Below are 15504 nucleotides of genomic sequence, written 5' to 3'. Positions count from 1 at the left end.
ATTGGGCTAGAGTAGGGAAACCTATAACCATCCTCTGCCCACACTCCTGTCCCAGACAGTCCTCATCAAAGGCCGATGCAATCTTTCCTTCAATGCTGACCAGAGAGATTTCTACACTGCATCCAGGAGAGGGGCAAGGGGATCTGGAGATGTCTGAGGGCATGTTTCAGATAGAAGGGGGAGATTCACGCACAAGATCCCCTTTGCCTGGATTTTCAGTGAAGATGTGGCCCTTAGCACTAGAGTTAAACAGGTGTTGAGAAAAGATGAACAAAGAGTTTTAAGCAGTCTGACTAAATAACCCTTCTCAATTGCTCAGGTTTCATACTCTGGCTCTTGTGATTACAATAGCTCTCCAGCTGCCATAGAATCTTGCTAGAGTAGACAAAACCTGAATTTCTAATGGAATAACAAGCACAGGAATCCTCTCTCTTCCCCCACTTTTTTTTTTTTAATATATGAAACCCAAAGCTTGTCAGACTTTCTAGATACATCACAAAGAAACAAACCTAAATGAAGTAAAAGTACAAATCCAACATGGTCTCCCTTACAGGCCATTCTTTAAAGGTGAAAAGCTCAAGAGGTAAAAATAAAATGCAGTAAATTAAACAAAAAATCCCATACTACAATAATAATGGACCACATTTTTCCCTTGGATGACTTTGGGCATTGATTCCAGCAAGGTTGTACCGGGGATAACTAAGACCTTAATTCCGCAACTTCTTCCCCGCAGGCAGAGTGCTAAGTCCACATGGCACGCTATTTTGATTGCTGGATCAGGTCACATGGAACGACATTGATCAAATATTTCAAAGAACAAGAGGCAAAGCCTTATCTTCCACAGGAAAATAGTTATTTTATTAAGTATTGAAAAACAACTACTTAACATTTACTCAAGATAAAAATATTTACAATACCCCATCTCTGAGAAGGCTCCAAAATATAAACACTGTATCCCTTCCTAGAGAACAAAACAAAACAAAACAAAATCTCTTCAAAAAACAAAAACCCCAAATCAGGAATACATTCATATTTCTCACGTCTTTATGCTCAAGTAGTTATACAAATAATAGACCTCTGAAACATTTTAACTCTTTAATATATTTATATAATATATATATATATTTATATATACATATATATTTATAACAAGATTTTACAAATAAAGGCAACAACTGTATACCAAAAAAAAAAAAAAAACACAACAATAAAATAAACATGAGAACACAATCTGCAATCAAGCACAGTGCATCTTAACAACTGGTGCAATGGTAGAATGAAATGAGCATCTATGTGACATTTACTCTGGAAACAATTTCTCAAAATTAATACAGAAAAAAAACCTGACTGCTTTTTGCAGTTAGTTTCTTTTAAAGCCTAATTGGACACAGTGTTCATCACTGAAGCAACTACTGAATCTGTGGTGCACAGGCCCAAATAGTTCTAACATTTGTTAACATGGAAATTTTCACAAATTCTAACTCTACTTAAAATAGGAATTTGGACTAGGGTTTTCAGATGATCCTAAGAGATTTGGGCACCCAAATCCCACTGGGATTAGGTTCCTTTGAAAAAAAACAAAAAACAGTTTTGAATTCTCAAAGGTACTCAAGGGGGCCAATTCAGTGGGTGTAACTCTGTTGACTCCAACTGAATTCCACCCTGTTACAAGAGATCTGGATTTGGCCCAGGAGTGAAACAGTCAGTTGCTGGCCATTGTTTGCTTTCAGATACACTAGACCCAAAGACACCTGTACAGCAGCAGTAAAAGAGAGGTCTAGCGTTAGGTGCAACAAGCAAAGGGATCCATGGGGATATTTTCTCTTTCCCTGCCCCAACTAGCAGCTTGAGTTATAGAAAGGGATGCATGTTAATTTATTTATTAGAAGTACACCATGTAAAGCTTCTAAGCAGCATCTACATTCTATTCATTTTGTTTTTTAAACATTCAGCAGAGGTGTGGAGAGAACCTTGTCCTCACTCTCCCTGAACCACTGACTATGCATTACCAACCAGTGATTGCTACTCTGAATCGTTTTAGTGGGACTAACACCAATGCTTCAACTGCTGTGCATGCGTGTATCATTTCAAATACTGGCAACTGGGTGGGGCAACAAATCTGGCGGTGGGCCATTGCTTTGAAAAGCCCTCATAAGAAGTACCATATTTTTATACTCACAGACCCTAACACCTAAATCTGCCTAATGGAATATTTTTCACAGCTTTGAAATATAATCTTCACTGATTAAGTCAGCTGTTGCTCTGTAGATGGGGAGGGTAAAGGATAAAGCACAAAGAAAACCTTTTTTTCCTTTTAAACTCCCCCAAATGGCTAACCTGGGTGCTTCCTTCATCCTTTCCCACGCTATCTGACAAGTCAGAGAAAAGTGGATTTCGCTTCCGACTCTCAACGAACCTTATCCCCACACCTCAGTCCAGCCGGTATATAAAACTGAAAGAGTCTCAAACTTAAAAAAAAAAGAAAACAGTCACACTGTGCTTAGTCTTTGGTTTCCAAGTTCAAAGGAGGAATCTGCTTCAAAGCTTGAAGCAGAGCTGAGGAGTCAATAGGGGAATGGACTGGTAGTGGAGAAGGAAGTCTCTGAGGCATCAGAAGAGATGGAGATATTTTATCTGGGTTCATTAGCCCTGAAAGTGCAGCAGCAGAGGCTGGGAGACTTGGGTACAAGACGGGCATGGAAGCTGGGTACCAACACTTCTCCAGCATAGGCAGATAGGCAGTTGCAGATGGTGGGATCAAATAAAAAGGTAGGCACAAAGGAGACTGGTGAGGGTGAGGGCTTAAAAAACTACTTGAAGAGCCAATCAGATCACTGCTAAAATGGCCTTCGTCTTCTGAAGTTTCCATCCTGGTCCTTTTGGCTGGTGGGTCCTCAGTCTCTTGCTTAATAGAGCTTATTCTGTCTTGCACGGTATAGTTGAGTCCCGTATCCTTTGGAAAATACTGCTGATCGGTGTTTGAGTCACTTTTCTCCAGCTCTCCTCCATACCCACTGTCTGTGTCTGTGTCACTCCCGCTCTGCTCTCCACTGGAGTGTGCAAAAGTCCTCTGTATAACAGGCACACAGTTCTTGCCATAACCCTCAGCAGTTTTGGGCAAAGAGCCAGACTTCTCCTTCAAGTCCACCGTTTTCGGGGGCGCATCTCCAGATTTTTGGCTGGCTCCGCCCTGGAGGACCTCAGAGGCCATTCGGTGCAGATGACTGACCAGCTGGGAAGATTTCAGATCCCTGGTGTTCTCATGCTTTCCCAGGTATTGCAGCACTTCCTTGGCACACATCTGGAAACCAGATCGAAACATTTCCTGGCTGGTATCAAGGTTTCTCGATGACAAGTCACCTGAGGGAACATTAACAGAAAGAAATTAAAAATTAACAGCAAGCTAAACAGTTTTATTAATATCATTAAGGTGCATTGGGGAGAGAGAGAAATTTTATCTCCATATTAAGTATCTGTTACAAAACAGCTGGACAAGTGAATTCTACTGTACAATACGGTCACTTTAAAGACCCATTTTTACAACCTCCCTCTAACAGTGAGTCTTTAAACAAGTTTTTGATCCTATACTCATTATACGTGGCAACCACAAGAGACACTAGAGTTTAGGGAGAAAATTGCAAAAGGCAGCACAGTGAATCAACCCTAGTATCTCCTAAGAAAGACATCAGTTCCAAAGGTCATCTTGCAAATCTGGCTCCTCTGCAGATAATGAAAGTTGGGTACAAGGGGCTCAATTTATCCCTCATTAACTGCATACACCAAGGGGGATTAGGTCTAAAGTTCGAGAAATGACATTAGGTTTGGCTGTATAATTCTACTGCATATCTAGCAGCTGTTAAAGCAGTAGCAGCCTTTTTAGAAAAGCTGGTTTTAGCTTGACAGACTCAAGTAAGTGTCACAAAGAGAGGGGAAGGAGGAAACAGATGTAAAACATTGTGGGCCCTTAGACAGTCCCAAGCTGCAAAGCATGCGCTAACTGGCTTATGGAGAAACCAAAAAGAGCATGTAAGAGAGATATTTTCATATGGGGGGGGGGGGAAATCAAGACCTGATCCAAACCCCACTGAAGTCAATGGAAAGACTCCCATTGGCTTTGGATCAGGCCCTCACAGCGAAACTGTACTATAAAATAGCTAGAATCAGGTTGAATTCAAAACTATATTAAATTAACAGCTAGTTATACATTAACTAAATAGAGGGATGAAAGGCATCTTTTTCATAAATCCACATACACATAAAGTGGATTGTGTATGCTAAATAAAAATGAGAAAAGACAAACTTACTCCTCCCACCTCCCAAACTAAGTGTCATAAGTAGCCAATATTTCAAAGATATTGAAAGTAAGATCACGAAACATTCTAGTGTTCTCACATGATACAAACATCACTTGAATACTCACCAGCTTGTAAACCATTCTGTAAAGCAATTATTTTCTGTTGCTGCTGCTCAATGAGATTAGTTAGTGCTTTCACATGCTTCAAGGTAAGTTCAAGAACCACCGCCTTCTCCAAGTGACCTAAAGTCTGGAAACAAATGGGCAGGTTAGTACTTATCCTAGAGCTGGCCACGCTTCAAGGAATTTTAAAAGTTTTCTAATTCCTTGTGAAATGAAAAAAAGAAAAACAGTTGCAATTTGGGGGACAGGGTTAAAAATGTTGTCTTTATTCAATGAAATCACTCGATTGATTTTGAGCAAAAAATCTTAACATTTGGAGTCTGATCCACATATTATGTAAACTTAAAAAAAAAAATTAAAGGGAAGGTTGCAGAGAAGGATATAGTTACATCCTACTGGTATTTTAGGACCAACTGCATTGCTCTCAGACAAGTATTTTATTTTATCTGTTCTGCTGCCCCTGCTGGCATTGTGACCTTAACACAGGGGAATCCAGTTAAAGGGTTTCTTTTGAACAGTGACAGAAGAGGGGAGTCCTGCAGGATGTCAGCCAAAGTGGCTTTCCCCATAAGCTTCTGAAGCGATTTTTTTCGTTTAATTTTAATCAAGCACCTAAGGCTTTATTCTTTTTAAAAGAAGGCACCTCACATACACTAGAGAAGCAGAAATTGTTGTCCTTAACATCTGTCACAAAACAAGAACGCAGAGAATCCTTTCAAATACACAAAACAGGTAGCATGGAAACAAACTCTAAAAGGACTTGACTTTCATTTAAATTAGGGATCAACTTATAAATGGAATCCAGCAAAACTTCAGAAAGAGCAACATGAAACTTTTTCAGCGGCTCAAATGGAAAAACCCAAATTCCTCACATTCAAATCAAGCCCACAATAATCACTTTTACATGAGGTTTCATTTTAACATTGCAGCAGTTCAATTCATATCACCCCATCACCACCACAGATATACACTGTTTAAAAATTCACAGTGTCTGGAAGGATATCCAATAGTAATAGACTGATCAAAATGGCAAGCCTGCCCAAATCGCAGTCTTTTCCACTTTGATCTGCAGTGCTCAAAGGAAACCTCTAGATGGCACATCTACCTGCACAGAAATCCATTAACTAACACGCATCCCCAAAACGAAGAGGAGTTTGGATATTAGCCAGATTTTCACTTACTGTAAGTTTGAGATGTTCTGGTAAGAGATCTTTCAGTTGGGCAATGCACTCATTAATCCTATCACGTCTCTTCTTCTCTATCAGTCTGTGGGGCAATTTATAGGTCTCCTGGAAGCCAAAGGAAAGGAGAATATCAGACAAGACACAAGATGACTTCCTAGCACCATGGATAGACACACAGGTAAAAGGTGATCTAGAAATAAAACTAGATCTCAAGCTTTTTGGTAGCCAAAAAGTATTATGTGTAGCAGCTACTAACTGACTGATTTTCTGTCATAAGAATGATTAAATTGATGCAAACATATATTCCCTTCCCACCTTCTGAGCTCAGATTTGGGGACAAGCGGTACAAGTGAAACAGTCTCAGAGCAAAAAAAACCCCAACAACCTTGATTCAAACTGTCTGATGTTAAAACAACCCCTGCCAAACCCCACAGCAAATTTTATAATGGTTGAAACTTAGTTGAGCTCTATGCAAAACAGGTTTAAAACAAATCAGAACACAAATGCATACAACTTTTTAAATGGACCAGTGTTAACTAAGAATGCAACGGTTCCAAACAACTTCTCCATTTACCTTATTGTCTTCACTTTTTTTTAACCCTCTCCTGGGCTTGTACACTTGATACATGTGAGAAAAGGCCAGCCTGCAGCAATGACATTAAAATGCAATGGGTTATTATTAGTTCCTGCACACTGAGAGAGACACACGCCACAAATGAGTGGGACAACGATCCCACCAGGCACAGGGTGAAGGCTCTGAAGCCTGCGCCCGTGGATTTGGTGGGGAGGGCACTGGGCGCACTGGCCCCAAGAAACGTACCACTGAGGCGGCATCTTACCCTGGCATCTCGTTGCTCTCCAGCGCAGGCAGCTTGCCTAGGCAGGCAGGAGGGGGCTGGGCGCTGGGGATCATTTCCATTTCAGCTGGGGAGGCTTTGCGGGGGGGAGGGGGCTCGGCTGAAACTTAGGCTCGCCGAAAGCAGCGAGATCAGGCAGCGCCGGGTGCGCGGCGAGCTCCTCGGAGAACCGCTGGCGTCGGGACCGGCTCCTGGGCTGCAGAGGGCTCAGGACGCGCTGCTCATCTCCGCGCGGCCGGGGCAGGGCGCGAGCTGAGGAGTCGCTGGGAGGCGGCAGGCTGGGTTAAATGGGAGCGAGTGGGTGGCCGGCGCTACGTCTTCTACCCTGTGACTCCCGGCACGTCTGGCGGTGCCGGGGAGGGGGAGCCCTGCCTTCCCCTGTCACGTGAGCCTCACGTGCTGGACAACGCTCCGGCCTCCCCCCGCCCCCCGGCTCCGCGCGGCTGCCAGCCACACACGGCAGGCGGCAGCTGCAGCCGGAACGTGACGGGGCGACACCTCCGCCCGGCCGGGCTCTCCCGCAGCGGCTGGCGCGTGTGCCCGACAGAGAGCGCGCGGGACGGGGGGGGTCTCCCCTCACGCGCACCCCGGCTGCAACATCCCCAGCGGCGCGCGGACCCGGCGCGGGATGCCCCGGAGGAGCGGGCGAGGGGGCTCGTGCGCCGCCACCGCGCTCTCCCGCCAGCCTCTGAGGGGGGGGTCAGTCCGGGCCGGCGGGACACCGCTCCCTCGCCCCCCGCGCAGGGACCCTCCCTCGCCAGCACCTCGCTCCGCGGGCTCGGCTGGGCTCACCCCTGGTTTACACAAGCGGAGGAGTCAGTCAGGCGGGTTGCGTGCCCCCCCCCCCAAGGTCGCTGGGACTGGCGGGGGGGGGGTGGAGCGTCTCTCCCGAGGGAGCTGCTCCTCCCAGCGGGCATGAGGGACACGCCAGGGGGGCGTGTGGGAGGGGCTGGTGCCAGCCGGTGCAGAAGTGCAGGGAGCTCCCAGGGGAGGGCGGTGTGGCTGGGCTCGGGGTCTGAGGGGGAACCAGGCACGCCTGTCCCTCCCAATGTCTTTCTCTATTCAGAAGAGAAGGCAACTTACTTGGCCTCGGGCTCGTCCCTTCACTACTCGAGCTCCGGCTTCCCCCCTGTAGAAGGGGTGGTAATAAGGTAACCTACGTCACAGGGGTTCTTTGGATTAATTAGCTGGTACGTGTAAACGCCCTCTGAAGCGGTGTTATTCCCAGCCGTGTGGGCAGCACTCCAGGTTCAGAGGCAGAGCATGCCGGCTGCACCTGACTGCAGCGTGTCACACTGATTCTCCACCGCCAGTGGGTAAAACGGGGGAGACAGTCATAAGATGACATGCCAAAAATGCTGCTTCTGAGTGCTTCTGACTGAAAATCCCTGCAAGCAGCAGGGAGATGGCTGGCACACGGCCCCTGATGCCACCACAGGCAAATGCTTTGCCACCCACTGAAAGAGAGAGGCTGGCTACTGCAGCTGAGCCATTACATAATAATGGCAGCTTTCCAGTAGGCATAGACACAGAACATGCCACATCTGTCATCAGGGAATTCAGCTGTTTTTGGTTTTTTTTTTTTAAGGTCTATATTTTGTATTAATCCAGTGGCTAATGGCTTGATAAAATGCAGCACAGAATATGACAAACTGCACTATCTTCCAGGTGCATTTCTGCAGTCAGTGGGGAATACCCAGCCCAAATGTCAAGGCTTGAGAATGACACTGAGAGTAACTGGTATTAGGAGTGCAGGGCTTTGTGTGAACTGTAGCCATGAGCAGAGTAGCACTCAGACATGATGTGGGCTGAGGGGACTGCAGCTGAGCCAAGGGCAAATGCAGAGCAGCCAACAACCAGATTTAATGGTGTGCCCCATTGGGGCAGTTGTCGAGATCAGTGGCTGATTTAAGACAACTGGTAATGTGAGAGGGGGCAGGGAATCAGAGTGTAAATTACAGGGCTGAGGCTGCTGTAATTTAGGCCTTATCTACATTTTAAGTTTTACCAGCATAACTATGTATGATTTTTGTACTGACGTATTTATGCCAATAAAAGCCCTAGTGTAGACCCATTGTAAAGCACTTATCTGTGTAGTTGATTTCACTTTGCTGAATCAGACTAAGCCTAGTTAAAGCACCAATAGTTTTATCTATAGACAAGGCCTCAAACAAGGAATCAGGAATGCCCTATACAGCCTCTGAATTCCCCAAGAGCAGGAACAGAATAAAAGGGAACTAGGACCAGCTAGGTAAGAGTGTAACTGTTTTATATCTTGTAAGTGTCAAGGGAAGTTTTAATTCTTTGATCTTTGTTAAGCAGTTGAGACTCTTAGCTGCCAGCTGTTCTGCAAAGGCTAAGGATGATTATAGTGGAGTGTAACTGCCAAAGCAAACCTTTTGTTTTGGGAGTACACGGTCATTTCCCCTGTTACATGATGAACAAGGAGAGGTCAGATCACCAAATATAAGGTATATTTACCTAGATACGGTAATAACAGAACTTTAGCACCCAGGGTTTGTCAAAGATTTCCCCATCTCCTCTGAGAGTCTTGTGGCTAGGAGCCTGAGGTCAGCAATTACTTGGTTGGAGACTGAAGACAGCATTTGTCCTAGAGAAGGTGGCATGCTCATTTCCGCATACACCATCATTTGAATGCATGTGTAGTGGCAGAAGTGCTAAAAGGGTTTAGAGTTGTAGACTTGTTACAGTAGAAGGTGACTCAGTTAACGAAACTCTCTCAGGACAACGTAGGCCCAAAACGGAGGTTTTGTAAAAACCTTACTTGTAAGAAAGAAAAATTCCCCTGCGGTGTCTGCAGCCTAAACAGTACAGTATAGCTACTGACCGAGAACCGCAAAATGAAGCTAACTATCTCTCACTGAGTATTGTCTCATCTGTGTTTTACAGCCCAACCCTGCAGTTTCTACCAAGTATAGCGTTCACTGTCATGATCAATCCACTGATTTCAGGTGTCTGCTGGGTTGGTCCCTTCAGCCATGATCCTACAAATTTAAGTCTATGAGTAGTCCCATTGACTTCAAAGGGACTATCATGTGCCTAAAAAGTAAAGCATGTGCATAAGCATCTGCAGGATTAGGGCCTTAGATCAAAAGCTCTTCAGAGCAGGAATCGTCTTTATTAATGTTAGCTACAGTGCTACTTGAATAAATTCAATAATTATTACAAAAGTGAAACTAACTCTTGTTAATTGCAAAAGCAGAGATTTGTAAAGCAAACAAATAGCATAAATAGTGGAAAAATAAATTAGACATTTAAAATCCTTTGTTTTAAAGCTCTAAGCTGTTGTTTGTACCACAGTTAAGGGCATTTAAAAATCATATATAGATATAGCTATATAATTTTTAGCTGCTAGCATACTTTCATTTATTCCCTTCTCCATACTTCTCTTTATCAAACAATAGAAATAATTAGGGTTATGGTAGGGGATTGCTAATGGAAAATTCTAGCTTTCTGATTCAGGGCCAGATACTTTTCACCTCCTCTAAGTTTAAATTTAAAGTAAAAATATGTGAACTAGTTCATGCCCACTGGTTGTTTGACTCTTGTATGTTCTTTGAGACAGTACATTCCTGCAGTGGATAGTGAGCTAGAAATCAGGATCAGAGGTAATCCCCCATTATTTAGTCCTTTTACTATTGGTATGTTTGCCAAACAATGCTCCAGGTCAGATTTCACTGATGACCTTAAGGGTGGTTGCCAAGGATTTTGGATTCCCCCCTTAAAAGAGAGTCCAAATGAAGTTATTACATTCTTGGGCATCAAGTTAGATTGAGGGAGAATTAAATTACACTTTCCTGAGGTGCCTGGCACAGCTTTCACAGGCTGATGAAATCGTTAATTTGTCACCTTGATTTTGTTTGCAGAGCCATTTCTCCATGGCAGATTTTTTTTTTTTACAATGCCCAATTGAAGCTATAATGAAATGTTAAAAATAATGACATTATTTTCTACAACTATTAAGGGAGAATCTGGCATTTCCAATAGTAGTTATAGAGCATTTGATGTCATAGGATAACAACAACTTGTGTCCTATAGGGATTTGTAGTTATTTACAGATGTGTTAGCAGGAAAGGGTTTGGCTTTCGTTTTCCCAGGTGTGCAGAGGTCTGGCTAACTGCACTGAGTTAATGGAGCTATACCCCCGGAACATTTCCCCCCCCCCCCCATAATTATGGCAATGGTAATTTTAGGTAAAAAGTAAAGTTCTTCAAATCATTGGCACTAATATCTGACTTAAGAATATGTGAAGAGCCCAGGGAGTTAACAGATGGGCAGTGGATTCAGGCCTGCGATAGAGTTACTGAGGGAGGTTTTGTTTTAAAATGTCTCTTACTTAATATACCCATGAAGGCCAGGCATGTGCCCATGAACTGTAATCAAATAACTGACTCTCCCTCTCTCATTTCCAGCAGTCTCGTTTCAGGTTACTGGCACCGGAGGTTAAAGAACAGCCACATCAAATACCAAAAGCCCTTGCTAAGGGTATCGAGACTAGAAGGAGGAGAATGGAAGTGGCTAGCTCTCAGCACATGATAGATCTAATCTAAGGGCCGGTGTAATTAACGTACATTACTTTCTGCAGGAGTAAAGATTTATATGGGATCTGGTTAATTCTAACATAACAGATAGTCCTGTCTGCATTACACAGGAGTGGCAGAAGTGAGGCTTATTTCCTGGCTAGTCTTTAGTTAGTAGGTGCGGCAGTTCTGTTCCCAAGGCAGGCAGGTCCCAGATCTCAGCTCCAGTGTTTGCAGTGAGTAGAATGTTAAAGGGCTAAGGGAGGCAACAGGGAGCTGTCAGGTAGACAACACAGCATCATTCATCAAGTACTGACAGCTTTACTGGAAACCAAAGACAAAATGTGCAATAGTTATGCTCCTGGGTAAACGTAGCATTCGTTATGTCATTTTTAGGAGTGTTCAGGATCAGTGACTCAGTTGGTCTCTAAATGAGACCTAGGAATGTTATTTCTCAATATTGTCATGGATGAGTCTATGAGAATCCACATTCATCAGTCTACAAGATGGATGTAAAAGGTTGCAGTGTATGGGTTATCTACGTAGAACATTGGATACAGTTCTTCATCTAGTTCTGCTGGGTACATCTGCAGGTACTTACCAAGGTTTGGATTTAACCCAACCAAATATGTCACCTTTCAGTTCATTTATACGTGGATCACCACCTCAATAGCACAGCTGAGTGCAACAGAATATAGGATCAAAAGATTCATCCAAAAAGTTTGAGTCATTTTATTTATGTATAAGGATTGCCATGGCACTGATCACTGTCATACCTAGTTTGTGGTTTGGATACAATGAGTTTGTTCTAGCTGCTACCACTGAGATATTTGTGTTCTTTGATAAAATGCTGAAAAAATAATCCAATGAGGTTTATCTCTGTGGCTACCCTGATGTCCTAGGTCAGGATTCTTCCCCCAGAAGGACCGTGGATTGCTGCTGGTGATTTATTGGCTAGAGGATGCCAAGCTGAAATCATTTAATAAAACACATGAAGTGGAATCAAGTGAAAGTTGTTCTTCTCTTTGTCTGAAGATGTTTGCCAGCACTGAATGTGCTAGTGGGAGGTGATATGGGAGGAAACTAATTCATAATAGACTTTTGCCCACTTTGAGACTGTTTAATGAAACATTATGGCCAGCCTGGTGCCAAAAAAGGCAAATCTATATAGCAAAGAAACAATGGAGATCTACAGAACTTGTTCTATTTAACTATTTCTTTGCTGACTGACTACTGTCTTGTGAGAAGTAAATTCAGTACACACTCTCTCTCTCTCTCTCCTGGCAGTGCTCCAACAACTGGCTTGATGCAGTAACTTCTCACACATCACTGTCTTATTGTAGTAGAACAGGGATGGCCAAACCATCGCTTGTGAGCCACATGTGGCTCTTTTACAATTAAAGTGCAGCTCTCAGAGCCCCCCTATTCCCCACCTACCAGACTACTTGGAAGAGCTTGGGGCTTCTGCCCAGCGGTGGGGTGGTGGGGCTAGGAGCTTCTGCCCAAAAGGGAGGGGGTCTTAGGGCTTCAGCCCTGCAGAAGGCACCTGCCAGGGCTCAGGGCTTCAGCAAGAGCAGGGCTAAAGCCTCGTACCCTAGCAGAAACCCTGAGACCCTCCCCTCCAGCCCTGCAGGGCAGAAGCCCAAGCACCGGCTCAAACTTTTGAAAATTATTGTATGCAGCTTGAAGGGTTGTAAATTCGGCCATCCCTGTACTAGAATTACCATAATCTGAGAGCCATAGCCTCAAGCATCAAGGTATTACTCCCTTGCTGTGATGGCCCATTCATATTTCAAAGAAAGCAATGGAATGCTAGGACTTACTTGGATCATTCTTCAGGATTCAAGCAGGGAAGGCTGTAGGTGGGAGGAGCAGTACTCTTAGGCAGGTGTGGCTGTGAATGTTGTCCTGTTCTGGAGAATGAGTTATTTTCCCCACTGAGAGACAGAATGGTCTAGTGAAGAGGCCATATACTGGGAGTCAGGAGATCTGGATCACATTCCTAGTTCTGCCAGTAACTCCCTCTTTGATGTTAGGCAAAGTAACTTAAACATCTCCAGGTGTCAGTTTCTCTATCTGTAAAACAGAAATGATGATAGTTTGCAAAGTGTTTTGAGATCTATGGATAAACAGGACCTCATTTATTACTATTGTTAGTCTTTCTGTTTTAGTAGCATCCAAATGCCCTAATTAGGATTGAGGCCCTATAAGGCATGGATACTGTCTCAGAGTGTTTTTTATTAATTCCATTTGACATAGGTAAGCACAACTGCAGTCCCAGTTTGGTTAGGTTATAGCATTGAAGCAAGCCTTTAAAACATGCTACTTGTGTAAATATATAGAGAGATATACCCAATATGGAACAAGTAGAGCTGTACAATGTGTTTTCCCTCCAGTTAATGCCAGGGTAGGGGGGCACGGATCAGCGTTCATATCGCACTCCCTGTCGGTATCCAGTCTGAGCCGGGGAACATAATGATCCAACCAGCAGACCCAATTTGGTGATAAACCCTACTCATGTGCCACCTGAGGTACATTGCACATAAACGCTAAGAAGAAGAAGAAGAATGCCAGGGCACAAGTCACTCATACCTTGCCCTCCTGACCTCAGACACTGCCTCCTGAGCAACGTGAGGGATGACTGCTAATCAGTTCAGAGGAACTTGCCTGTACTGTGAATATCATTAACATCAAGGACACGTTAAGGACTATTTCTAATAGTTTGTCACCAAGGTAAACAGAAGCAGATTTGTGAATGAAGCTGATTGGACCGAAATAGGGGGTGCTGCAAGAAGAGACACATTTTTGAGATGTTACTGGAGGACAGGGAACAGAATTCTAGGATGACCTTAACTCTCAGCAATAATAGAGTAGAACAAGCCCATAGTATTTATATGGACTTGTTTAACATTCCATGCTGTTTGTAGGTGTATACGTGAGGTGTCTGTGTTCTCTCTACAAGCGGATTTCTGGATTAGGCAGCACCAATATTAAGGAGATAAAAGATTTTATAAATGAAGGCTGCAATTGTTCGGATGTGCTGGGAACTATTTCTATGCATGCACATGGGTGACTGATTTATGTGTGTTGTCTGTGCACGAAGAGGAAAGAAAGATTTGCTGGTACTTAGCATAACTGTTGCAGGAAGAAAAAGGCAGTGGAGAAAGGTGTGGCAGTGTGTTGTGTTATCTGTCTGTGCTTAGTAATGCATGGCCTCCTTCCTGCAAAGATATAGGTCAGACAAACTATGCAAATAATTATAATGTTTCCTGGTCACTCCAACAACTAAAAAAATCTGGATCTGAACACACTGGCATCACTGAAGTAGTTTGGGTCTGTATCCAAGTATTACAGGTCATTTTTTCAATAACAAACCAAACCCCTGCATCAGAACCCCCTTGAATTTTCAGCATGGCCCATCTGTATCCTGAACAAGATGTGCCTCATGATGTGGAGGAACCTAAATGGAATATGCAGTATTCATGGTGGGTTTGTGCATATTCAAAATTATATGCAGTTTTGCTCACCATATTCCTTATATGTGAAACTATCATTCGTAGTATTGAGATGCAAATGTAGCTTAAATCCTGCAGTCAAGTTTCCTAATAAGAGAATAATCTGACTACCAACTACAGGAGAAGAGATCCATAATTAAGTGGAAATTACAACCAACTGAAACAGGGAAAAGAAAAAAAATAAATCTAATACACAGTTTCCTTAAGAAAAGGACTCATGGTTGACAAGTGTCACCCATGATGCCCCTCACACTTTATGTAATGGAGTTTTAAAATAGTTTGGCCATAACTATATTAACAGCTTTTTGAGTGGAACCCAAGGTGGAACAATCCCTGTCCCAAGGATCTTAGTGCATCTGCAGTTGGTCCTGATGTGCCATCTACAGAGCAAAAATCCCCACATACATTCTCACCTAATGCCAAAATGGAGAATAGATGTTTCATTTTACAAGCATTGAGCAAAGATGGCATCAGGTGCCTCAGGTCCCCAGATATGAAAATGATTGTTTGATTTAAGAATGTAACAATGAGCAACCAGCTGGTAAGAAACAGCTAAGGACCAATATCTAATTGAGGCCATCTGGTGTCCAGAGTTTCTACGTATGAATTCAATTAGCCTCTGCATCAGTAATTCTCTGTTCCCACCCTGTCATGGTTTTGGAACAAACACTATACTATTCCCATGGATCTCCAGGTGCTGAGTGTGTGTCCCGCAGTTATACAGTCTTTGTCTAGTGATGGCTTTGTCTTTTTCTCTCTCTTTCTAAACTCTGCTTTTAGATTCTGTTCTCTGCCTTTTCATGCTTGGAGGTTACTCATATAATTGTGAGCCAGTAAGAACACAATAAAAGCCATCATAAATTCAGGATGGTCTGATGTTCCTTCTTTTACCATTATTAAGAAGATAAGCATGTCTACATTTTTATAATAATTTTGCACTATGCATAGACAGCCTAATTCTCTGTTGTGCTTAAGCCCCTTTATGTTGTT

At 43.4% G+C, this 15504-nt stretch overlaps 1 protein-coding gene across 1 annotated transcript; it reads right to left on the bottom strand.

Moving 5' to 3' along the window:
• Nucleotides 1-831: 831 nt before the first annotated feature.
• On the bottom strand, nucleotides 832-6866 carry BHLHE40 (basic helix-loop-helix family member e40). The gene is made up of 5 exons (XM_050957501.1): nucleotides 6441-6866; nucleotides 6176-6245; nucleotides 5599-5706; nucleotides 4421-4544; nucleotides 832-3360 (listed from the first exon to the last, which is right to left on the bottom strand). The coding sequence occupies exons 1-5, from the start codon at nucleotides 6518-6520 to the stop codon at nucleotides 2501-2503; spliced, it is 1242 nt and encodes a 413-aa protein (XP_050813458.1). The 5' UTR covers nucleotides 6521-6866; the 3' UTR covers nucleotides 832-2500.
• Nucleotides 6867-15504: the final 8638 nt, after the last annotated feature.

This window comes from Gopherus flavomarginatus, chromosome 6 (genome assembly GCF_025201925.1).
Source record: "Gopherus flavomarginatus isolate rGopFla2 chromosome 6, rGopFla2.mat.asm, whole genome shotgun sequence".
NCBI lineage: Eukaryota > Metazoa > Chordata > Testudines > Testudinidae > Gopherus > Gopherus flavomarginatus.
This window is presented reverse-complemented; position numbering and strand designations above follow the sequence as displayed.